The 27,364-nt window shown below is 38.3% G+C and overlaps 1 protein-coding gene across 2 annotated transcripts in view; it reads left to right on the top strand.

Annotated features, from left to right (window-relative positions):
* The window catches only part of LOC139122123 (KH homology domain-containing protein 4-like), a 78,274-nt gene that overhangs the window by 37,734 nt on the left and 13,176 nt on the right, over positions 1-27,364 (top strand). For both annotated transcript variants that reach the window (XM_070687520.1, XM_070687521.1), the window contains 8 exons: positions 7,200-7,279; positions 9,120-9,172; positions 9,816-10,006; positions 11,033-11,119; positions 11,738-11,923; positions 19,112-19,196; positions 19,612-19,833; positions 20,353-20,528. In XM_070687520.1, coding sequence (XP_070543621.1) covers positions 7,200-7,279; positions 9,120-9,172; positions 9,816-10,006; positions 11,033-11,119; positions 11,738-11,923; positions 19,112-19,196; positions 19,612-19,833; positions 20,353-20,528 — 1,080 coding nt within the window. The remainder of the gene's footprint in view (positions 1-7,199; positions 7,280-9,119; positions 9,173-9,815; positions 10,007-11,032; positions 11,120-11,737; positions 11,924-19,111; positions 19,197-19,611; positions 19,834-20,352; positions 20,529-27,364) is intronic.

Below are 27,364 nucleotides of genomic sequence, written 5' to 3'. Positions count from 1 at the left end.
GATGTCACCGCGAAATCGAACGTCGTAGTTAATTTATGCTAATTGTGCAATGTTATGCAAATTTTATGCAATGTTTTTTTATTCACGTGAGCGCTGCAGACAACTCATACTTTGTGATATCGACTCATGGCCATGCTGCGTCGATACTGACAGTCGAATCTGTACGGAATAAATTAATGGAGATCGACAAGTTTTGAAATTTAGCATATTTGCCATACCCTCTTCTGCTAAAAAATACGATTATCATAGCAATAAATCTTCGTATTTCTTGTATAGATAATCACCACGATACTTCGTTGCAACAAGTACGCTCCAGCAGTAGCTAGCTCCCCATAGCAATGCATAGCATGGCCGCAAAGATCAGACATGGAGTAAAGGGAAAGTCCCTAAAGTTCCGCTGGCTGTGATTGGTCAATTCACGCAATAGGTCAAAGGTGTCAGTGCATGAGGTCAGGGTAAAATTCTGTTCAGCACATGCATACAGTGTGCTGCACGGTGTCCGTCTGATGTTTCTATATTACGATTTTCAATTAGCGTACTCCTTAAAATAAACGATCAATTATACGTTTTGAGTTTTATTATTTTGCTCCTGCGGTAGTTTCAAAAAGTCTAATCTATCTCGAAACGAAATGCGATCTTACGAAAAGGCAGGCGCTAGGTTCAAACTAATAAATGTTGATTGAAGCATCGGCCGGCCGGCCGAGACGAAAGATTGCTACGCCAATATGCTTACAATTTGATGAATTGAATTTTTGGCAATAAAACTTTGAAGTTTTTTATTAGCTACTATAGACTATAGTCTATAGAAGCTATTAAGATGGGTATCCGTCCGGCGTCCGTCGTCAGTCTGTATGTATGTATGTATGTCCGTTTGTGAGGCGTCCGTCCACTCAAATATCTTGAGAACTGCAGTACTTACTGATTTGATATTTGTTGTGGAGATGAAAAATATGATTTTGAGAAACTAATTTTTTTAATTTTTTGATATTGTTGAAAATAGGCAAATTAATGCCAAAAAAGGCATTTTTGGTAAAAAATCTTCTTCTTCATAATCGCTGGTCAGACAGCTTTGTTATTTGGTATACAGGTCCCTAGGGATAACCCAACTTAGATTTGTTCAAATTGTGATGAAATATGCAAACGTGTATTTTTAAGGAATTTTTTGTCATTTTTGGTCAAAATTTGACTTACATTGTATGTAATTCTTGTACCGTATAAACCCTATCAATTCACCCAGAAAAAAATAATTAATATGATTTTAAATAATTGAATTAATTAGGAAATCATCAAAGCCAAAATAATTTTAGTGTAGAATTATCAGAAAGATCAACTTTTTTGTGACAGTTCATAGTAAAATGCTTACCATCTTGGAGGATTAAAACATGTATTTAAAAGGCAACTTTCCTGAATCCCAACTTTGACATATTCTGAACCGTCAATTATTGTGCCCTGTATGTTATCTAAAAGAAATTGCTCTTAATAGTTTGTCATGATAGGGTGGTCAAATAAATAGAGATAGAGAAAGTTCTAATTTCCATTTATGGTTGACTTGGTAAGGATAAAATAAAATTACTTTTTGACGAAAAAAATAGAGTGGTCAATTAAAAGAGTGGTCAAAGTGTTAGGGTTTTTATGGTAAAGCTGGGCTGTAAGATTCCTCATGTGCTATTTATAGCAATTATGCAATCTGTGTACACAGTGCAATGGAAGTGTTACATGATTCCTTATAATGCTTTTGATGACCTTGAACTTTCTAAGTTTCAAACATTTGTCTCTTCAATGTGCTTTCTCTGAGTACCTACTGTCTCAACTTATTCAACAGAACTTACTTACAATGTTAATTTTGAAAGTTAAAACGTGCTTGGTTAATAGGATGAAAATACTGATAAATATAACCACCTTAAGATTCTTTATAACCTGACAGATATGCTGTTTTTTATGACTTAAATCTTGATTTAAGCAAGTCCTGTTTACTTTTACCTAGGGATAACCCAACTTAGATTTTTTAAAATTGTGATGAAATATGCAAATCTGTATTTTTTTTTTTCTATTTTTGGTCAGGCCATCCTGAAATGAGCTATCAAAGCAGGGTTCTCAAAAATTTTTCAAGTAGGCGGAAAATTCAGAAAAGTAGGCGGTTAGCTCTGTGTGCAACCAGGTTCCCTGGGCGGGGGGGGGGGGGGGGGGGGGGGGAACAGTTCTGAGCAATTTCATGCATTCTTATACAGTGTATAAAATGCTGTTCCAACATACACACAGGGGGGAGGGTTTCAGGGAGAGGGTCGACTCCCTGTGTGCAAGAAATTTTTAAAATTTGAAGACATTTTGTGTAGTAATTTCATGCATTATTGTACTGTATGAAGAGTGTTAAGGATTATTTTTAAATTTGAAGACATTTCTGAGCAATTTCATGCATTCTTATACGGTGTATAAAAGGCTATTTCAACATACACACAGGGGGAGGATTTCTGGGACGGGGTCCCCCGTCCCTGTGGACAAGAAATTTTTAAATTTTGAAGATATTTTGAAATAATTTTATGCATTCTTGTACAATATTGAAGACCATTTCAGCATACAAATAATCATTATCATTGCCAATTAAAACATGTTTTCAAGGGATAAAGTTTACAACAAAGTCAGAAAAATTAATTTGATATCACTCGGGCCTGTCAACTGCATTCAGTTGACAAGGATAATAGCAAAATTTCACCAGACTGTTGTGTAGAATTATGTTTAGCTCATGACTTGAACAAACATTTTGAAATACAACATAGAATGGGGCGTAGGGTTTTCACAACCCAGATAACGATCCGCTAGAATCCTGACCAGTCTTGCCGTACAAAGTGTTTTACTGATTTAAATAAAATTGATTGAAGATACAGTAAAATCAAACAGTTTATTCAATTCAATGAATTATAGGAACACAATTTTCAGTGATTTTAATTCACTGTACTAATTTCACAATAAAACAAATCCGCGAGCTGATTATTGATTTTTTGCTGATGTTGAACATAATTGAAAAAGAGAGCTAAATTTCAGTGCACGTGTTTGATAAAACCTCAAACTAACGACACTGAACGCCAGCCTGTACTTCACCGTGTGTGTAGAAAGCACCGGTAGTCAATTGTAACACAGTGCACACAACGTGATATCGGTCGACCTGAAATTTGACACCGTGGTCGACATAGCGTTTCAAAAGTACGAAAAGTGAGACCAAGTAATTTTTGTTTATTTAGATTTGATCTAAACCTCCCAAAACCAACAGACAAAGTGAGAAAATCAAAGTTTTCAAGCGTCGACTTTCTCTTCCGCGATGCACACAACCACGGCCCCTCCACAAAACGCGATGTCGATCGACTTGAGTTGAATATTGACATCGTGATCGACCATGCATGGATTGACGTGGCGTTTCGAAAATATGAAAAATGAGACTCAGTAACTTGTGGTCGCTTTAGATTTGATCAAAAACCTACCAAACCCATCAGACTAGGCCCTACTCTTACGCAGAAAACCAAAGCTCTCAAGCGTCGACTTTCTCTTCCGCGTTTGAGCGAAACAAAAGTCGGCTTCATTCGGAAATGGTCGGCTATTCGCGGGCATAACGTAATTGTATGTTAGTCCAATTTTCGGCTATACCCGATGTGAACGTCGGAATAATTCGGGCTGTGATGGGGCGAGCGAGGTTGACCTTGAGAGCAACAACACGTTCGCTGATCGCGGTACAACAGTGATAGCAACAAGTTCACCGCGTAAATTGCTAGAGTACATATAGCCACATCGGCACTTCTGAAATATTATCTGCGGCTTGCAAGACCACCAAAAAAATCTAATTATTGTTATCAAAACCAGAATTTCCAGGCCAGAGAGCGAAACAGTGCTGAAAACAGCTGTGAAAAGTAGCCGGCCAAAATACGAAAGTAGCCGGTCAATTTGGCCGGCATCCGGCTAAAAATGAACACGCTGCAAAGATATCCAACTTCTTCATCAATACATGTGTCACAAAAGGTTATTCTCTACATAACACAGCAGAGCTCTGTCAACTGTTGAGTCGCTTGTTTTATCAAAACCACTGGTCAGACAGCTTTAATATTAATTGGTTTACAAGTCCCTAGGATGACTGTAGTGAGATAATTTCATACAGTCAGGAAATACTTAATTTTGTATCCATGTCTATAGTAGCTTCAGGGACTTTGGCCCTATGTTTTATTGTATCGATGAACGAAATGTCTCTGGATGTAGAATTCAGTCATCTATGATCATCTGTTCTGAATGGTACGAACATGCACGTTTTTGTTCTAACTGTAAGTGTATAGGGCCGTTTATGAAGTTGGGTATTTTTCCCTCGCAAGACTTCGAAAGCATGCATAATCTTGAAAATCTGTTACACTATCGCCAACTCATTGCCGGGACTAGTTCAGGAAAAGGACACACACAAGCAAAAAATGCCGTTCAAACAATAAATACATTTATAACATGTGAAAAAAAAATGTACAAAATCGATAAAACATAAAGAAAGAAATTCAAAGTATTTTCAGTTCATGCGCGGAAGAAACTTCGGATGTCGCGTTTGTCGATACAATTGCCCTCTTCATCGAAGTCAAACCCATCGAAGTCTATATCGTCATCTTCCCCCTCGTCATCAAACACAAGTCCTACGTCTTCATTTGATAACGGGTCAGTCACAATCAGGGTGCGCTAGAGTGTGTCACTTAGGTGAAAATTTCAAGTTCATTATAACTGTCTAGTTAAATAATATGTTGAAAGGTTATGGTATGGGACATATCTTCCTAAAATTTGGTGAAGCAAACGTCATTAGTATTACCACAGTGCACATTGTTTTATATGGTCGACGCAGTGTCACGGATGCTACAGAAATGTTGTACACGAAACACAAATGTCATAATAAAATTTTAAACAATGATTTGTTAATGCTTTCTTATGTTATTACAATATAAAAGATGCATATTGGCATTAAAATAAGCTATACTTAGTATGATTTACTTAATTTTTCCATGAATAAACACAACCTCAAGTTTAGTGAGAAATACAACAATATTGATCATATTTCTTAATAGGACTTTCAACTTCTCTATGTCCTTCCGCTGGTATGCTGTACTTAAAAGTTTTATTGTCATGAATTAACCATGCTATAGCAACAATATTAATACCATTCAGTGTAATCAAAATGAACTTCTTTCTAAAATACTTTCTGTTTAGTATGACATGTAATTTTGTCACGGATGCTACAAAAATCTTACTTGAAAATTAGGTCAATTTGACATATAAAAAGCAATTAACAATCTGGTTTTTTCTTTCTCTTTTCTCCAAAACATTTCTCTATCAAACATTTAAATTGTTAAAATTGTGTCAAAACATTGACAATTTCTTTAAATTGAACAAGAAAGCTATAGCAACTACTGCAAAAATCAGTTGGAGTAAAAAATCACTGCAGGTGAGCTTACTTCTGGGATCAACCCTCGGGTCGTTTTCTAACGACACTCCTCTGGGTCTATAAAACGAGCATCTAAAACAAATCCTTCTTACAAAATCATAGCTCGTTATGTAACTTTGACCAACACGTGAAGGAGTAAGCAGTCCGTCGATATCCGGAACAACAACCGAAAAGCCCAGTGAGTTAATTCAAACACACTTTGCCCATATCGCTCAAACAGTTAAAAGGTTTAATGATAGCTGTTTATGCCACAACTTATCGTACAAAACCAAGATGCAATCTGTCATCGAATTGGTACTAGAATCAACCAAACTGTAAAGATTGCTGGGCAATACAGAAAACATCATCTGGCAAAGAAAGTCAAAAACTGAGAGAGCTGCCATATGAGTAATCAAAGTTGGCGGCATGAATTAAATAAACGAATACTCTCCTCAGACCAACCCGATTTCAAAGGCCGTTTACAGCAAATATTGTTAACGAAACCATGAAACCTGGGAATGGCTAAACACAGAGAAATAAGATTTATTTCTCGAAACAGCCTTTCACAAGTTCCATGCTTTTCAAACACCGGATAGCAGGCACCAATATCAACCCGATCAAGTACGATTCGAAGTCCATGAAAAATTGAAACAAAACAAAAAGTTTGGTTAATCGATTTAAATGCCTAAAACAAGTAATCGTTGTCAGATTAGTACAACATTTACTGTTAGCATAACGAGCACTAGCAACGCTCAAAATAATGCCTCAAACAAAAATCCTTATAAGTGTCCAGAAACTCCGGTTGATGTTGGGTCATGTTAATTATAATATGACACCACACACCGGATCGCTCACTATAGAGTCAGTCAATAGTGGCTAACTCTCTCGATAATGAATCTGGCTTCTCCTCCTCGAGGACGAAGATGACTTCATCACACAACCAAGCGGAGGGGATAAAAAACAAAAGAGCGACTGATGAAGGAACGGAAATCATGTTGTCTTCAGTTCCGTCGAGCGCATTCGCGATACCTGTGGAAAGGAACGATTTTTTCACCACGTGAAATGAGCGAATCGTACTTGATCGACACGTTCAAAAACCCGACTATTGTAATGTTCATGTTATGGTAGCCAAATGGCATCGAAATATTTGATTTGTACTTGATCAAGATGTTCAAAAATCTGCTTATTTTGACGTTAGCAAAATGACAGTGACGAAAAGATGGCATTGTACTAGATCGAGACGCTCAAAAATCCAACTCTTTTAATGTTCATTTACACGTAGCGAAATCCAAGTGGAATTGTATCGCCAGGAACGATAGAACCATTCCCGATTGACATGTTCCAAGACCAAACAATAGTGTGCTTGTTTTGAGGTTTGATACTTCACTTTAGCACTTGTTTGTGACTTCGATTAGCGACGTAGGTGTCGTGGATATCCTTGTCTCATTCATTACATGACAATGGCTCTATGATAGTATTGTTCCTGTCAGATTTTGGGTGTACCCCCCTGGGGGGCGTTATAAACGAACTAACGACCAATTACGAATCGATAAAATGATCCTGGGGGGCGTTATAAACGGGCGGGGTTTTAGAATGGGAGGAATACGGTAATAATTAATTCAGACAATTCAAACACCTTAATCTAGCAGGGACTGTGTCATCAACGATGAGTTGTTATTGCTCATTGTTACCAATAGCACAAAATATCTATAAAGTTGGTAAAAATGATGAAAGTCACCCTCAGCACTGTATTATTCATTCTTCCCAGATAAGTAAAATGAGTGGTGCAGCCATATCAACCAGGGGAAGATACATGTCATATGATGACAGAGCCAAAAATAACATGGGGTAAGATGTTTTCAGAAAACATTTCAACTTTTGTTCTGTAAGTGTGTGTGAAAGTGATCATTTCTCCTTGTGTTAATCCTTTTCCTGCCAGACAGTATCACTTCCCTGTCAGCCAAGTCAGTAAAAAGCGGTATTGAGCCAAAACATGACATATTTTCACCCACTTGGTTTGGTCTGTTATAGCATCTTTAGTCCAAAAAAATCAAGTTTACAGTATTTATGTTTTCAGCAGCCTTCAAATGTACAGTATTATGTTAAAATACACCATATGGAATATGTTGTGTTTCATTATTTTAACCATCTTGACCTGATGGTGAAATATGGACTTTGCAGGAAAAGGGTGAAAGTGACTGTTGGAGACATGGCCATTCAGTTGATATCGGTATCTGCCAGACCTACAGACCTGGCAGATTTCCAGTGGGAATTTCCAGGCACTAAAGCAGGGAAGCCATCATCCCTGTACAACATCAAGCCCAACATGTAATGAGCAGAGTTTAAACTTATGACAAGTTGTTCATTTCCCTTGTTTGTTTGTTTGTTTCAGTTGTGGCAAAGTCTCGTACAGTAAAATAATATTAAACTTTCTACAAAATTAAAAGCTTGCTAGTTGAATTTACCAAAGTTAGTCTAAAGATCAAGTCATGATGAACCAGAATGATGTATCTGTTTGCTTTACACTGAATAAATGGTAGCTCTATACAGTCAGCTTGTCAAATCTCATACAATTCAAAAGTGGCATGGCACATGTCAGAATAACATAAAAAAAGGAAAAAACAGGTCGTGAGAATAACAAATATCCTTTTACACGGTAAAATTACAAACTAATGGTGAAATTGACTATTGCCATTCTAATAAACATATCTACTTTGAATCTCATAATGACTGTTTTCAATTTGTTCTAAAGTTAGTGATTTCCCCAAAATCTTTGTAATATCAAAATCTTCTGTATGATTTTGTTGATAGCTTTATGGTGTAAGTGTTTCGGAAACCAGATACCTTCACAGTATGCCAAAAACATGTTTTGTTTAGACTCATTAAGGCTTATTTTGACATGGTAGTCAGCCTTGTTGTTCCCTGTGGACAATGTTGTCACTCAAACAGGATTACCACAGAGCTGAGCAGTCTCTTATAGCCAATGACAGAGTTTTGATCAACAAACATTCCAAAACAAAATCTGAAGGTGATTAAGTGTCATGTATGTGCACAGTTTCAATGGTGCAACTGCAGAATATAGTGTGTATTAATTTGTGCATTGTAATCAAAATGTATAATGAGCCTTGTCTTGATTGTGTTTCTATCATCCATTCCCCAGGTAGAACAATTCTCTGAAAGTCTTTAGATCTTGTCATATATTTTCCAACACTCTGTTCCATGTCGCAGCGATGTCTGTCTGTCCGTCTGTCTGTCTGTCTGTCTGTCTGTCTTTCTATGCACTCGATATCTCAAAAACGGCTAGTCAGATCAGAATTAAATCTGATACATAGATTCAGTTTGCAAATGGCAAGAACTGATCAGTTTTTGCTTACTTTTTGCTCATTTACATAATTAATGATTTTAGAAAAAATGGCTATACATTGAGAATGACTGTACACAATTTGATGAGACTTCTACAAATGTTGATCACACAAAGATATATTAGCAGTGGGAACCATTAACCTGTACATCTTTGAATATTTATGGTTTCAAAAATGTTGGAAACACAATCCAAATTAACTTGATGTAGTTAGTTAAGTTACAAAAGTCCATGCACCACATGTACTCCTGTCAGCAGGACACGTGTAGATTCTCCTAACATCAATATTGAGTAACATGAAATCATACTCTATATCAACATTTTCAGGGAACGACCTTTGTATCTATGTGTCCAAGGAGCTACTCAAGATACAGTTGACAGTAAGTCATAACTACCACTTCTTAAAATACACACATGAAGTTATTCCACAGAGAGTGATAGTTAAGAGAAATACTCACATTATTTTCTGTCTTGTGCTTCATAGTTTGATGTGCATCACAGAGATACTTCATAGGGTTCGTTTTCAAACACCCATTGAATGCCAATGTTACATGAATCACCAGGGTTCGTGTGTGTGTGCGTGCGTGTGTGTGTGTGTGTATGTGTGTGTTTGTGTTTGTGAGTGCACATTCACATGTACCATGAGTGCATGTGTAGAAAATGATAGTAAAGGAGTATCTGATTAAATCTATTATTAATACATAGTAGTGGGCCATTGGAAGGAGCTGACTTTGAGCTGACAGGAAAATGCCCCATTGATCCAGCATAGCTACTTCATTCTACTTCAGCAGTTGTTCTATGGCACCAGATAGGCATGCTCATCAGTTCATAAAGTTGCATGTAAATATAGCTATTAGTGAATGAAATTACCAGAAATTTACTTCATCAAAAGAATACAAAATTCCGACAAAACTGAAACACAGTGACTCTGTCTCTAACTCATGTTTGTACAGCATAAATGTCTTGTCAGTCATTCAAGTGTAAAGGGAGTTATTTATGCAGCATCAACTCATCTCTTTGCAGCTGCTGTACGTCGAATCAGGGAGATAATCGCCAATAGCATGAAACCCAAGGGTCAGAAAGGCAGTGTTGGTAGTATCACTGGGAGTTCAGGTGGTGGGATTGCATCATCTGTCAACAATACACCTAGACCATCATTACTACCACCCCCTCTGATGTCACTTCCATCTCAACCTCCGTCCCTCACGGGGGGTGTAAGTAATTTACCTATACAAGGCATCCGAATAGATTATGTTGCATATTAGTTCAGGGAAATAAGAAAACTTCACATTTTCAGAAGCATTAGTTGAAAAGCGCAAAGTGTTGACACTGGATAGAGAATACAGTGTAAAAGTTTCAGTATAGCTAGTGAGTAATACACACATCAAAGCACATTAAACCAGATGTCATTTTACAGACACAGATTTGAAATCAACAACTAAGAAGGCTTTTATCATAATGTCGATGATGTAGAGCTCTTCCCGCTCTTGATTTCATGTTTTGTTCATCATTAATATTTAACTCTGCTATAAGTGAGGGAGAGCTTTTCAAAATACATAGTACTGTGTAAACAATGATTACAAAATATAAAAATACAATAATTTGCCAATATCTGGGATTTCAGATAATATAACACTTCAACCCTTTTCCTGCCAAGTCCATATTTCACCATCAGGTCAAGATGGTTAAAATTACTGAAACACAACGTATTCCACATGATGTATTTAAACATAATACTGTACATTTGAAGGCTATTGAAAACATAATACTGTAAAGTTGATTTTTTTGGACAAAAGATACTATAACATACCAAGCTAAGTTAGTGAAAATACGTCATGTTTTGGCTCAATACTGACTCAGCTGATGGGAAAGTGATACAGTTATTACTGTCTGGCAGGAAAAGGGTTAATGGAGTTACAAGATGTTTGCAGAGAATTCCTTGTTTTGAAGGGTGCAATACTTGTCTCATATCCATACATGTAAGCTGATGTATACAAAAACTCCGGACACATTTCCATGAATCTTACACATGTCACTATTTTCAGTTTACGAGACATTTGTCAAGTTGGATGTTACCTTATAGTGCACACTGCCAGTCAGGTGCAGGATGTTCGGTGTCTTTGTAACAAACTGTCAACTTCTCTGTCTCTGATCAATAGGGTCAGTTACATTATGTCATTTATATACAATGATGTAGTGGAATCTGGAATCAGCGTTTCTCTATTCTGTTTCTGTTCCAGCAACATTTTATACAAGAGAAAGTGTTTGTTGGACTTGAATATGCCCACCCATCCTTCAATGTCAGGGACAAACTTCTTGGACCAGGTGTAAGTACCATATAATTTCCATTTTTAGCCCACATTTTGTCACAGATCTCTGACTATAACAAAGGGAGCTCATCTCATATTTATGTTGTCTGCTGTCAGTTACCAAAATATAACAAGATATTAAAATGATTGTTCATCATTGACTTTAAAGTACTCATGTGAACAATATTCAGATACTCACAATCTTGCTGTCATTATATAAACTGTTAAGGTCAGTCACTACCATTAGACACAAAAATGTATGATTACATGCCTTGAGGCTTCTGGCAATAGTTTTAAGCAATAACGTATCCCTCCCTGCCCATAATGAACGAAAGCAAACTTGCACGACATAATGGCCCAGGCAAACAGAGTACATTATGGAGTGCAAAGTTTGCTTGAGTACTTTACAGGAAGATAGGGGTACATTATTGCTATAATTTAATAGTTTTAGCAATGCTAGTGAACTTGTCAAGGTAGAAAACATCTAAGGCCACAATGCTGGATAATCGAACACATTCAATATCAGTAATAATCTCGGGGTATGACATCACAAAATTCACTGGTATCGACAAAGCTATATATAATAAATGATACTGTACATGGCAACAAAAATAATTCATTCTGCCATCTCCACAGGGAAGTTTCATTCAGCACATCAGAACTGAAACTGGAGCAAATGTTATACTTCGTGGAAAGGGGTCAGGTTATGTAGAACCCATATCAGGAAGAGAAGCATTTGAACCTATGTATATTTACATTACTCATCCCAAAGTGGAAGGCTTAGCAGCTGCAAAGAAGCTGTGTGAGAATTTGATACACACGGTAAGATATTTCTCCATTCTACATTCAACATTAACCCTTTGAGCGCCAAAGTCAATTTTTGTTGCCTATATCAAAATATATACCAGTCAATTTTTTCTAATTTTTGCTGAAATTTTGATGAAAATCTGAAGCCAATAAAATGTGATGTTCATTTGGTCCACAATTGTCAAAAAATTACAGAAAATTCACAAAATTGCTAAAATGTTGCACACTATAATTTTGGTTGGGAAAAATTGCAGCGCTCAAAGGGTTAAAATTTTTGTGTAAGTGTTTTATGGCTTACATGTGCATAGTTTCCTTGTATTCTGGATGTGCTGTGGTGTCATTGATGATGAGTATTTACCGTCACATAATGGCTGTAATCAAGTCATGAGGTGAAGGAGGATACATGGGTCCTCAATAATGTTATTATCCAGCTCCATGATCTCGTTTGTATGTCTGTCAGGTTATATAGGGGGTCATTCAGCTTCACAAACTGCCATCACCAAAAATTCACAATATCAAAATGAGCTGGTAATGACTACATGTATTATTCACTTCTTGTTAGCTACTATAGACTATAGTCTATAAAAGCTATTGGGATGGGTATAGGTCCGGCGTCTGTCGTCAGTCTGTATGTGTGTATGTATGTATGTATGTCCATTTGTGAGGCGTCCGTCCACTCAAATATCTTGAGAACCGCAGTACTTACTGATTTGATATTTTTTGTGTAGATGAAAAATATGATTTTGAGAAACTGTTTTTAGCTCATATTTGGTTTTATATATAAATACCAAAAAGAGCTTATATGATGAGTCTGAGTGGCGTCTGTGTCTGTATATTTGTGGGTATGTGCGGATGTATGTCCGTCACACACAAAGGCTCCCATACCGCCAAAGCTACCATATCAGTATTTGGTGTACAGGTAGATGTAGGGGTTGAGATGTGAATTTGTTCAAATTAACACATCAGTGTGAAAAATGTGCAAATGAGGTAAGAAAAAGGGAAATACTGCAAGTGTGCAGGAGTGGTGGCAGTGAACTGAATCAGCTCACACATCTGAATAAGAGGATTTTGACCTTTAACGTATTTGTATGCAGGGTACCTATTATGTTTGGGAGTGATAGCAGTAACTGAAACAGCTGATTTGTCATTGAACTGTGACATATTAACAGATCTGCTGAAACCATATGGATGTCTATTTTTGTACATCCATGGTAGAAAGATTCTCTGCTATGCATGTTGCTAAAGTTGACCTTCAGTACCTAAAGTTTCAGACCTTATTTACTTTTGTCATACTTAATTTTCTGGTTTAAATATTTCTTGTTGTTTTTCTGGTTGTATTTCTTGTTGTTTTTCTGGTTGTACTGTGCAGAAATTGTCATAAAATCAATGCATAATTTTCCTGCACTGAACAGATAGAAATAACACTTATTGTTGATCTTTGGTATGTACCAATTCTGATCAAATTTGAGCGACACCGTATAATTGCGGTATTTTTTAATTTTTCTATACTGTTGAAAATATGCAAATTAGCGCCAAAAAAGGCGTTTTTGGTAAAAAATCTTCTTCTTCATAACTGCTGGTCAGACAGCTTTGTTATTTGGTATACAGGTCCCTGGGGATAACCCAGCTTAGATTTGTTCAAATTGTGATGAAATATGCAAATCTATTTTTAAGGAATTTTTTGGTCATTTTTTGTCAAAACTTTATTTTATCAAAACCGCTCGTCTGACAGCTTTGATATTTGGTATACAGGTTCCTACAGATGAACATATGTATTGAATATATGATGAAATCTGCAATTTTGTATTTTTGGTGCAATTTTTGCCATTTTTGGTCAAAAATGTGTTCTTCAAAAACTACTTGTCTGATGCCTTTGATATTTGGTATACAGGTTCCTAGGGGTTGTCTGAGTGTGATATATTGAAATTTGATGAAATCTTCAATTTTTGTATTTTTGGGTCAATTTTTGCCATTTTTGGTCAAAATATTTTTGCTCAAAAGTTACTCATCTGATAGCTTTGATATTTGGTATACAGGTTCCTAGGCTTTATCTTAATGGAATATATTGAAATTTTGATGAAATCTTCAATTTTGTATTTTTGCAGCCAATTTTGCCATTTTTGGTCCTGAAATGAGCTATCAACGATATCCACCCTCTTCATCAATACATGTGTCAGTAAAAGTTATTCTCTACATAACACAGCAGAGGTCTGTTGACTGTTGGGTTGCTTGTTTTATCAAAACCGCTGGTCAGACAGCTTTAATATTTGGTTTACAGGTCCGAACGATGACCTTAGTGAGATAATTTCATACAGTCAGGAAATACTTAATTTTGTATCCATGTCTATAGTAGCTTCAGGGACTTTGGCCCTATGTTTTTATTTCAAACTGGTGCCAGAGAATATTGCTGGCACTTATATCTAGACTTAGAGTAATTCAGATTGCTTAGATGAAACTGCCACCTCTAATAACCATCAGTGACATCATATCTACAAAACCATACCTGACAAAACACACAGTAAAACAGGGTATTAATCTTGATCCCTAGCCCTGCCACCATAGGGTTTAAGTTTGTGAACTCTGTATAAAGACATGACTCCCAAAGCAGTTATGTACGTACCAGTACATATCAAGGTAAAAAATCAGAACAAAGTAGATATGCAGTTAGTCGAAGATGTAGAGCTTTTCCCCATTCTTGATTTCATGTTTCATTGTTTACATATACTTAAGGTGGTGTTGAACTTAACTAATACACTTTTTTAGCTCACGTGTTCACACGTGTGGGCTCATGTCGCAGCGATGTCTGTCTGTCTGTCTGTCTGTCTGTCTGTTGGTCCAATATCTCAAAAATGGCTTATCAGATCAGAATCAAATCTGGTACATAGATTCAGTTAGCAAATGGCAAAACTGATTAGTTTTTGGTGGGTGTGGCCTGCATCCTTTTTGCTCATTTGCATAATTAATGATTTTAGAAAAAACGGATATACATTAAGAACAAGTGCACACAATTTGATGACATTTGCTACAAATGTTGATCACATCAACATATATCAGCTGTGAAAGGTATTAAGGGATGACATTAAATATAATTCCTAATTTGCATATTTCATGAACTTTCCTAATTAGGGGATATTTATCTGAATTGACGAGACCAAAGTTGACGAAACTTGCTATATACATTGAAGATACAGTCGCCGCCGCTTTAACGGGATCCTGATAAACGGGATTTCCGTTTAAATGGGACATTTCACTGTGTAACAGAATTTTTACATGTAAAGTTGTATGGTTAAACGGGACATCCTGCCGTTTAATTGGGACATTTTGATGTCGATCAGAACAATAAAGTTGTGATTTCGACAAGTAAACTGTGTCAACAATGTGTCCTTTATTTTACTGACCGACGATTAGCGACTATGTAAACGACCTATCATACGACCCTTACCGCGTGTTTCATCCATTTAAAAGCTGTACGTGTGAACAATCCAGCAGAAGGAACCGACAAACAGGCGATCTCAAAACAATGGCGGGTTTACGTTAGTGTTTCGTTTACAAAGATGTTAATTTTCATGTAAAAAGTCCCCAGTGTGAAACGAAAACGAACAAAAACTACGGGGTGGTAAACAATTTTGACGTGATGACCGTCGTTTACCATGGAACTCTGCAACAGAGCGAACTCATCCTGAGTTCAAAGTTGGCAGTGAGGTTGGCTCCGCCCCTAAAAAGACGTAGTCTGTTGCTTATGGCAACGCGGCTGCCTTCGCCTTTCCTTGTCAATCAAGATTGCGAATCTGTTTCATTGACCTTTAACCCGCTACACGTAACGATAGATCGACGTCTGACTTGCTCGTGATTGAACTTGACATCTAATTTTTTTAGCTGAAAGTCGACCGGCAACAGCATTCAAAACAAAACAGGAAAACGTTAAACGCAGAACGGTCGATCACTGTTGCTGTTTACATCATGTCGAAAATGTTATAGGTGAAACATTTTCAATTTCAAGCATCAGCATGATTGACTTTGACCGTCGGAAAGTTTCAGGTAAACTGAGATCGAACAAACCGTCGTTCACCGTCGTTTAAAACGCGTACGCGGCTTTTCACAGAGAGACATGGCGGCACTTTTTGTTCATGGGCAACCAATCGCGGCAAGCGATGGCAGTGGGTTTAAATTGTTTCATGTTATCGGTGACATTAATGTGTGAATTTGCTAGAGGTGTCGATAGCGAAATTTCGAAAGTGGTTGCCATGCAGGCCTTATAAGACTGGATAGCTTTTCACTCTCTTCAGTTCGAAATTTTCTTCGTGAAAGTGAACATGGCTTCGTCTAAGAAACGCATCGATCTGTCTCTCGCTGATAAAGTGCAGTTGCTCAAGCATTTACAGCTACCCGGTGTTAGCCAGGCATCAGCCGCCAAGAAGTTTGGTGTTTCAACCTCGCAAGTTTCGCGGTTAGTGAAAGCCAAGCAACAGATCTTCGATCAGTTTGACACCGGCAATCACAACCGTAAGCGACAGAGAGCTGGCAAGGAAGAAGAAGTCGGCAGTGCACTGTTCCTATGGTTTCAGCAGAAAATTAGCCAGGGCGCGCGACTCTCTGGGCCGTTGCTGAAGCAGAAGGCAACTGAGCTCGCTGCGGCAGAGGGGAGCGAATTCACTCCATCCGATGGTTGGCTGTCACGTTGGAAAAGTCGCCACAACATCGCCTACAAGAAGGAGCAAGGTGAAAAGCAGAATGCAGACTTCCCAGCGGCCCAACACTGGAGACAACACATCATACCGGCCATTTTGCAAGCGTACAACAAGGATGACATCTTTAATGCAGACGAAACTGGCCTGTATTATCGCGGCCTTCCAGATAAGGGACACTGCCTCAAAGGTGACGAACTGGTGGGTGGAAAGAAGGCAATGGAGAGAATCACCACCCTCGTATGTGCAAACATGTCGGGGACGGAGAAACGCCCACTTTTCACATCGGCAAAAGTAGGCAACCGCGTTGTTTTCCAAGGGACCCGTCCCGGCTTCCAGTCGACTACGGTCATTCCAAAAATGCTTGGATGACAGGCGAATGGTTTGCAAAGTGGCTGAAGAAGTGGGACGGTGAACTGCGCTGCAAACGTCGCCGTATCTGTCTGCTGGTGGACAACTGTTCAGCTCATCCGTCAAACGTTGCACTGACGAACATTGAGCTGAAGTTCTTGCCACCGAACACGACCAGTTTGATTCAACCTCTTGACATGGGCGTTATCAAAAACTGGAAGGGTCACTACAGAAGCCGACTGAACTCTCGTGTCATCGCCGCACTTGACGCCGATCCTGACCGACGAGCTGTTGATGTCGCGAAGCTATTCACCGTCTTGGATGCAATCTACCTAGCGAAGGAGTCGTGGGATGCTGTCAAGCCGCAAACAGTCGTTGGGTGTTTTCGTAAAGCTGGTTGTCAGACTCTGAGGCTACCGATGCTGTAGTTGATGTCGATCCGCTGGCGGATGTGCCGACTCCAGGAAACATGACGTCAGAAGAATTCAACGATTACATCGAGATGGACAACGCGATTGCGGTCACCGGTGAGCTTTCCGACGTGGAGCTTCTTGAGTCCGTCCGCGAAGCGAAACGGTCGAGGCTGGAAGATCCCGACTCCGACTCTGACATCGAGAATGAACCACCGCCACTCACCGTGAAAGAACAGATGGACATGGTCGACTACCTTCGCCGGTTCACGCAGAGAAAGGGCATGATTTCTGCCCTACCAATGCTTCGCCAGATCGAGAACGCCGTCTATGCTAACGTTGCAGAAGTGAAGAAACAGCGTACGATCGATTCGTTTTTCAATTAAGTAGACACTCTTACCCAAAAATTTGCACCAGCCTTCAGTAGCTTAAAAAACACAGAGACAACAGAAAAACTGGCTGGAACTTGCTGTCAGCTGACTTTATTGAATGTACGTCGTGCAGTTTTTTGTTTTCCGGTATTTTTTGTGTGTACATGCCTCTCCGACCTTTTTATGTATATCTTTCATACATACATTTTCTTTTATTCTTCAAAGTTTATTTTCTGTCAGTAATTCATGCATTCCACATTTTGTGAAAGGTGAAATACGTTGCAATAAACAGAAATTTAATGTATCAATGTGCGTGCGATGTAGTCTGTGTATTCACGATAGTGTATGGTGAATGTGTGTGGGTGTGGTCGACCCATTTATAAACCTGCCGCATAATCGGGACTGCCGGTTAATCGGGATAAATTGTCTGCTCCCGAGGTGTCCCGTTTACGTGGCGGCGACTGTACTATGATATAACATTATTGGAAATTAATAAGCATTTTTACTCAAGGCAATTCCTAATTTGCATATTTAATGAACTTTTTAATTAGGGATATTTATCTGAATTTACTGGACCAAAGTTGGTGAAACTTGCTATGTACATTGAAGATAATATGATATAACATTATTGAAAGTCATGAAACATTTTTACATCAGCAAATTCCTAATTTGCATATTTAATGACATTTCCTAATTAAGGATATACTGGTATATCTTGATTGACTCGACCAAAATTGAAAATATTTGCTATGTACATTGAAGACACTATGATAATATTATTCAAAGTCATTTAGCATTGTTTTAGCCAATTCCTAATTTGCATGTTTAATGAACTTTCCTCATTAGGGGTATATACCGGGATTTACTTGATCAAAGTTGGTGAAACATGCTATGTACATTGGTGATACTAGGTAAAACAATATTGGAAGTCATTTCGCATTTTCATGTCAGGTAATTTATATTTGTAACAACTTTAGCTCAGTTATTGAACCAATCGTTTTGAGATTGGGGATTTGGCCCTGTGGTTTTGTCTGTGGCTTCTCTGCTAGGTGACTGGGTACCATACGTTGTGAGTTCAAACCCGATTGAAACCACTGTATATTGCATATCTGATGATTATGTGGTCAACATTGTTCATGATGTTGATCATTAGCACTTTCAATTGTTAAAGTGGAGGATTCTGGGATGTTTTGCATGGTAACCACCATGGTTTCTGCCATTGTTTCACTCACCAATTTGGGGATTGGCTTCTTTTCATTGTACTCAGTACATGGAGAAAAAAATGAAAAAAAAAATATCTTGTTATAAATTTATATGACACATTTGTCAAAATCATGGAAGGACCTTCATAAAAAATTTCAATGTAAACTTTTCTCTGTATTACAGATTCATGGAGAATATGCAAAGTTTCAAAGTCAAATTGTTGCTGCTGCGGCTCCTTCAGGAGGTCTTCTTCCTCCACCTGCCCAAGGTAATCCCCTAAAATACAGATATAGCTCAAAGTTCAGGCAATACATGAGAAATGTTTTCTGTGAAGGAATATGTTACTTATTTTAATATTGCTTGTGAATTGTTTTAGTAGAGTTGTTACTGCTGACAGAGGAGCACCCTTGGTGTCCAGGTTCATGCGTTCTGCAGTCTCTTCATTGAAATGAAAACCCAAGTTTATGCTACAAACAATGGTAAACTTGGGAGCTTCAGCAATCTAAGTACATTTATACATGGGCAATCACTGTCTACACTGTACATGCACACTTTGTATGTTTACTTTCTTGAAAAGTGGAAAGTTATTCATACTAATGAAGGGCAGTACATACCGTATAATGATAGACATTAAATTTGTAAAATATCCTATTTTCTCACAACTTTCTGACATATTATTTTAGGTATTCCAGCTGTAGTGACCGTCAATGCTGCGTCAGCTGGAATTTCAGCTGTAATACCTCCACCAGGCATAGCAACCCACACAGTCGTTGGCCAACCAGTGGCTGCATCACCAATTGTTACTCCAGTGTCACCAACTCAGCATGCCATGACAGCCCATCCTCAATCATTAGGGGCAGTCAGTGTAGCAGCATCTATACCCACTTTGTCAGTTACCCAGCCAGGTAATTACTTAATTCCACTTAATTCTGCATTATTCTTTTGATGGCCTCATATATCACACAAAAATTCTTTACATCTTCAGATGATTTACAGTAAAATGAATTGATTGTTTCACTACTAAATCATACAGCATTTTGCCTAGTAAGCTATGTCAGATGTAATGATGGAGAATAATATGTTGCTACAGAGCTTTATTTATTAGCTCCGCTGTCAGCGATGCGGAGCTTATCAAATAGGTTGATTTTTCCGTCGTCATCGTCCGTCCGTCGTCCATCATCCATCAACAATTGCCTTCTCCACTGAAACCTAAAGTCGGATTGCTTTGAAATTTCATATGCAGTTCCCTTGGGGTGACCTTACTTAAGTTTCTTCAAATTGTGGTGAAATTTGTATTTTTGGGGCATTTTTTGCCGTTTTGGTAAAAAAATCTTCTCTGAACCCGCTTTTCCGATTGCTTTGAAATTTGATGTGCAGTTTACTTAGGGTGAAGTTTACAGTTTATATGATTATTATTGCTTCAGTATTTCAGAATGTAGGAGGGGTAGGAGTAGCACCAACCATGACAACTATACCACAGCCAGCACATACTGTTCTCCAGCAAGCTGCTGCAGTCCAGCAACCACATCAACTTCAAACAATCCAGTTGCAACCTCAGCAACAGCAGCAACAAGCTCCTCAGCAAGTGTACACAGTTCAGGTAAATGTTCAGAAATCCATGTAGTTGTTGAAAAAATCATAAAATTTGCATTTCCAATGGGAAAGATATTGTGGTTCCTCTGCTAGACTGATGTCATGGCTATGTAAAATAAAATCAGTGGCCAACAAATTGCTATTGGTAATAGCAATAAGCAACAAATTAAAGTGGCTTTACACTATTGCAGCTGTGTTCTAGTGTTGATTGTCTGAATGTCTGTTTGTCAGTCAGTATGTCTGTTTGTCCATCAGTATGTCTATCTGTTCATTCAGTAATTAAGGAACAGTTCAATAGATTGAAATGAAATCTAGTGCACATGCATTATATGAAAGGCTAGAGGCTATTAGATTCCTTTTTTGTCAAGAAATCAATAGAACAACTTTTATCCTTACACGTCGTGAAGCTGTGCAGAAATCAAATTCATTATTATTAACAGCTGAGCTGTATGGCAACAGCAAATTTGTATACATTAACTGTTATCACATGCACAAGCCAAGTTTGTCGTCTCCGAACAAACAAGATGAAATTAATTCTCTGGTCATTCTGTCACGACAGTCTCCATCTCTGTCATCAATTTTGGTGCGTCAGACCTTTTTTGCGTCTGTGTGCTCGTCAATGTCAACATGGCGACCGGTATTTCTTCCACGATCAAAATGTGTCAGAAGTAAAAATATTGTAAAAATTAGCCACGATTATTAGAGTCTGACAAAATACGTCCACTAGGCAAATTTTGCGATCTTCTGTTGTTGCCATATGGGGTTGGTAGACCCCGCCAAAGTCTGAACTTTCGCCGCACTGTGTACTTTCATGCAGTGGACTACAGTTTCCACTGCAATAAGGGGGTCAAGTGCAGTGTCCAGGCTTCTAAAAGCCATGTAATGAAGTCATGAAGTCATGAATGATATTTTCATAGACTACGACAATAATAATCCGAACAATGAAAACACAGGAGTGTACAGCCTGTATATTCCAAAGGAATTACGTGAATAATTAGAGGAAAAAATGAATTCGAAGCTGGTCCCATTACCGTGGGTTCCATAAGCATTGTAACTAGGGTCAGGTGCAATGTTACACAGTGTTCACGCCGTCGAGATTCAGTCAATTTTTGTTCCCAAAAAATAGCGTTTCTTTGTCTGAGGTAAATTTCTAGGCCTATGCTATCTTTGAAATAGTGTGTAACTTTGCTGAAGGTACGCGTAAACCGAGAGGTCGTCTGGCATTTGCTCCATATATGAATGTGACCGCCATTTTCTTCGCTCACGTATCAGATATCACAACTTATCCACGGCATATCATTCCTAAAGTAGTTCAAACGTTTAAACGGTTATGGAAAACTTCTTTTACTTTGCAAAAAATAATGTATTCTTGGCTTGTGCATGTGATAAGTATATTGGTGTGCGGGGGATGTCATAACCAAATACAAGTATCCTCATGCATGGCAGTTGGTATGGCTTGGCCCCCTGTAATTTTCATAATGGTCCCCTGTTTCAAAACTTAGTGAAACCCCTGCTCGTATTTATCTTCGTTGAAAGAAGAAAACTATGAGGGAATAATACCTAATTAAAGTGGACTTTTGGCTCCCATATTGCCATATGTACCTACTCGTCCAAATATAAGCCCTGCTCATTATAAGCACCTTCACTGATTTCTGTGGATCTTTAGTCCCCGCAGACGAAGTCCGGCGGGAACTTAAAGATTGGGTCCCGTCTGTGCGTCCGTCCGTCCATCCGTCATCAACAGTTTCTCAGACACTGCTGAACCAATTTTGTTCAAACTTGGCACAAAGGCATAGCACTATGACCTACAGATGCACATCGATTTATTTTGCGATGCGATTCAATATGGCCGCAAGGTGGCCATTTTGTTGCGATTTTTCATGTCTTTGGACCATAACTCAGACATCCTTGAGCAGATTCTGTTTAAACTTGGCACAAAGGCATAACACTATGATCTACATATCCATGTCAAATTATTTTGCGATACGATCCAATATGGGTGCGAGGCGGCCATTTTGTTGCGATTTTTCATGTCTTTGGACCATAACTCAGACATCCTTGAACAGATTCTGTTCAAACTTGGCACAAAGGCATAACACTATGGCCTAAATATGCATGTCAAATTATATTGCGATACGATCCAATATGGCCGCGAGGCAGCCATTTTATTTGCGATTTTTCGTGTCTTTGAACCATAGCTCAAACATCCTTGAACTGATTCTGTTCAAACTTGGCACAAAGGCATAACACTATAGCCTACATATGCATGTCAAATTATATTGCGATACGATCCAATATGGGCGTGAGGCGGCCATTTTGTTGCGATTTTTCATGTCTTTGGACCATAACTCAAACATCCTTCAACCGATTCTGTTCAAATTTGGCACAAAAGCAAAACATTATGCCCTTCATATGAACACTAATTTATTTCGTGATATGATCCAATATGGCCAACAGGCGGCCATTTTTTAGCGATTTTTTCATGTCTTTGAACCATAACTCAAACATCCTTGAACCGATTTTGTTCAAACTTGGCACAAAGGCAAAGCACTATGGCATACATATGCATGTGTCAATTAACCTTGCAATAGGATCCAATATGGCTGCAGAACTGCCATTTTGTTGGAATTTTGCATGTCTTTGAAGCGTAATTCAAAGGTCATTACACCCATTTTGTCCAAACTTGGCACAAAGATCAAGCACTATGGCATATATGTACATGTCAATTTACTTCGTGACATGTTCCAATATGGCTGCCAGATTGTCATTTTTTTCCAATATCGCTGCCAGATGGTCATTTTTGGATTTTTTCATGTCTTTTAGGCTTTATCATATGCAAATATTCCTTAACCAATGTTGTTGAGACTTGGTACAAAGATAAAGTACTATGGCATACATATGCATGTCTACTAATTTTGTGCTATGATCGATATGGTCACTAGACAGCCATTTGATTTCAATTTTGGTGTGATTTTTTTATGTCTTTGAAACATAAACATAGGTCACTGTTCCTCGATGGACTGATTTTGTTCAAACGTGATACGAAGATAAAATACTATGGCTGCATTCTTGTGCACATTAATTTGTTTCATTATATGATCCGAAATGGCTGATTACAACAACATACCCGATCCCATACCATTTTAAAAATTCCACCAAACCATGTGTATAGTATGTGCCGTCATGACACTAGAGGCAGTGAGGGCATCGTTATGTGTGATGTAATCAAAAGTTCCTTCAGTGGTCATTACCGGCAGAGATGAGTCATTTATTAGTCCCCGCGGACGAAGTCCGGCGGGGACTTATAGATTGGGTTCCGTCTGTGCGTCCGTCCGTCCGTCCGTCCTTCCGTCCGTCCGTCATCAACAGTTTCTCAGACACTGCTGAACCAATTTCGTTCAAACTTGGCACAAAGGCATAGCACTATGACCTACAGATGCACGTCGATTTATTTTGTGATACGATCGAATTTGGCCGCGAGGCGGCCATTTTGTTGCGATTTTCATGTCTTTGGACCATAACTCAGACATCCTTGAACAGATTCTGTTCAAACTTGGCACAAAGGCATAACACTATGGCTTTCATATCCATGTCAAATAATTTGCGATATAATCCAATATGGGTGAGAGGCGGCCATTTTGTTGCGATTTTTCATGTCTTTGGACCATAACTCAGACATCCTTGAACAGATTCTGTTCAAACTTGGCACAAAGGCATAACACTATGGCCTACATGTGCATGTCAAATTAGTTTGCGATACGATCCAATATGGCCGCGAGGTGGCCATTTTGTTTGCGATTTTTTGTGTCTTTGAACCATAACTCAAACATCCTCGAACTGATTCTGTTCAAACTTGGCACAAAGGCATAACACTATGGCCTACACATGCATGTCAAATTATATTGCGATACGATCCAATATGGGCGTGAGGCGGCCATTTTGTTGCGATTTTTCATGTCTATGGACCATAACTCAGACATTCTTGAACCGATTCTGTTCAAATTTGGCACAAAAGCAAAACAGTATGCCCTTCATATGAACACCAATTTATTTTGTGAAATGATCCAATATGGCTGACAGGTGGCCATTTTTTTGCGATTTTTTCATGTCTTTGAACCGTAACTCAAACATCCTTGAACCGATTTTGTTCAAACTTGGCACAAAGGCAAAGCACGTACTATGGCATGCATATGCATGTATCAATTAACCTTGCGATAGGTACCAATATGGCTGCAGAACTGCCATTTTTTGGAATTTTGCATGTCTTTGAAGCATAATTCAAAGGTCATTACACCCATTTGGTCCAAACTTGGCACAAAGATCAAGCACTATGGCATACATGTCAATTTACTTCGTGACATGTTCCAATATGGCTGCCAGATTGTAAATTTTTTTCCAATATCTCTGCCCGATGGTCTTTTTGGATTTTTTCATGTCTTTGAGGCTTAATCATATGCAAGTATTCCTTAACCAATGTTGTTGAGACTTGGTACAAAGATAAAGTACTATGGCATACATATGCATGTCTACTAATTTTGTGCTATGATCCATATGGTCAATAGACAGCCATTTGATTTCAATTTTGGTGTGATTTTATATGTCCTTGAAACATAAACATAGGTCAATGTCCCTCGATGGACTGATTTTGTTCAAACGTGATACGAAGATAAAATACTATGGCTGCATTCTTGTGCACATTAAATTGTTTCATTATATGATCCGAAATGGCTGATGGCTGATTACAACAACATACCCAATCCCATAGCATTTCGAAAATTCCACCAAACCATGTGTATAGTATGTGCCGTCATGACACTAGAGGCAGTGAGGGGATCGTTTTGTGTGATGTAATCAAAAGTTCCTTCAGTGGTCATTACTGGCAGAGATGAGTCATTTATTGAATGTTCCTCAGATTACTTTATTATGCAAGTCACAGGCCTGATGCACCCGTTGCATCAATGTCATTCCACAGCGACCTAGACCACAGCTACCTAGACACCAAAGATTATAACAAAATGGACAAGCGGGGACTGTGTCATCAACAATGACTTGTTGAACGTTCCTCAGATGACTTTATTATGCAAGTCACAGGCCTGATGCACCCGTTGCATCAATGTCATTCCACAGCTACCTAGATCACAGCTACCTAGACACCAAAGATTATAATAAAATGGACAAGCGGGGACTGTGTCATCAACGATGACTTGTTTGAAAATGCTTTACATCCAAGTATAAGCCCTTATCCTATTTTAACTCAATATGGAAAGGTTAAGAGAATATAGTAGGTCATTGCAGTGTGTAAAATTACTTTTTCACATAAATGAAGCTATCAGCATCATAAAAAAAACACACCTTTTTCCAGTACCTTTATGTTTCTGTGACCCTCCATTTTCCGTAACCTTAATAGAATAGTCCCACTCTGAAGTCACATCCACCATCGTTAACATTCGTCAGTGTTGTTGGATTTCATGCTCTAAGCATGCAATATAATTCATTTGAAGCAATTATCCTTTAATCTACGCAGAGTTCTTACTTGCGACTATTACAATTTTCATTGCTATGTTGTTGCTTTCACAAGATGCTGACCGTTCTAAATCGGAATGTTGAGTTGCATTTACATGCAGCCAATGCATGTCAATTCACAGTTCACACTATGCAGTTGATCAGCAGCATAAATGACGTCTTTGTTCAAAGTTTACTTTTTATTTCAAGATATGATTCAGCAGAAATATTACCAAATTGTCACTTCTGTGTCCAGGGATTGCGTTATCAATGTAATTTGAAACAGCTAACAAGACACTGTGTCAGTTAAGTTTGGAAATCATCACTGAGCTTGGCTGTCTTTTGGCCATGGTTGTCTATCAGTATCAATGTGATTGAGGTATGCAAGTTCATGAGATCATGAGAATATAAACCTTGTCAGTAATTTTTTTTATCATCTACATGCTCGTGTAGAAAATGAGCAAATGAAGTAAAGAAAACAAGGTAAAATTAAAGCTGCAAGCAGCGTTGGCGGGGCCCAAGCGGTAAACATGGTTGAAAGTTCTTGCACTAATGATATTATGTGCAAAATTCGAGCTTGGAAAAGTAGGATTTTGAACATCATCTCATAGTTACTGTACATTTCACCTGGAATTGCATGTTTTACGGAAAATCCAATATGGCGGCCAAACCACGTGACCAATCAAAACGCCTTTCGCAAACTTGAAAGAGATCACACTTAAGATGCTATATGTCAAATTTTAGTCAAATCGGTGTATTTGTTTTGGAGAAGAAGAATTTTAAAGATTGAATCACTTTTTTCTCAAAATCCAATATGGCGGCCAAACCACGTGACCAATCGAAACACCTTTCGCAAACTTGAAAGAGATTACGATTGAGATATTACATGTCAAATTTCAGTCGAATCGGTGTTTTGGTTGTGGAGAAGAAGATTTTTAAAGATTAAATCACGATTTTCTCAAAATCCAATATGGCGGCCAAACCACGTGACCGATCGCAACGCCTTTCGCAAACTTTAAAGAGATTACACTTGAGATATTACAGGTCAAATTTCAGTCGAATCCGTGTGTTGGTTCTGGAAAATAAGATTTTTAAAGATTAAATCACAATTTTCGCAAAATCCAATATGGCGGCCAAACCACGTGACCGATGGAAACGCCTTTCGCAAACTTTAAAGAGATCACTCTAAGGATGACATGAGCAAAATTTCAGCTCAATCGGTGTGTTGGTTCTGGAGAAGAAGATTTTTAAAGATTAAAATGGTATTTTTCGAAAATCCAATAAGGCGGCCAAGGTCACGTGACCGCATGCAATTTTATTTGCCAATTCTTAAGACCTTAG

This window comes from Ptychodera flava, chromosome 21, assembly GCF_041260155.1.
Source record: "Ptychodera flava strain L36383 chromosome 21, AS_Pfla_20210202, whole genome shotgun sequence".
Lineage (NCBI taxonomy): Eukaryota > Metazoa > Hemichordata > Enteropneusta > Ptychoderidae > Ptychodera > Ptychodera flava.
The sequence above is the reverse complement of the archived record's forward strand: the minus strand, read 5'-3'. Positions and strand labels throughout refer to the sequence as shown.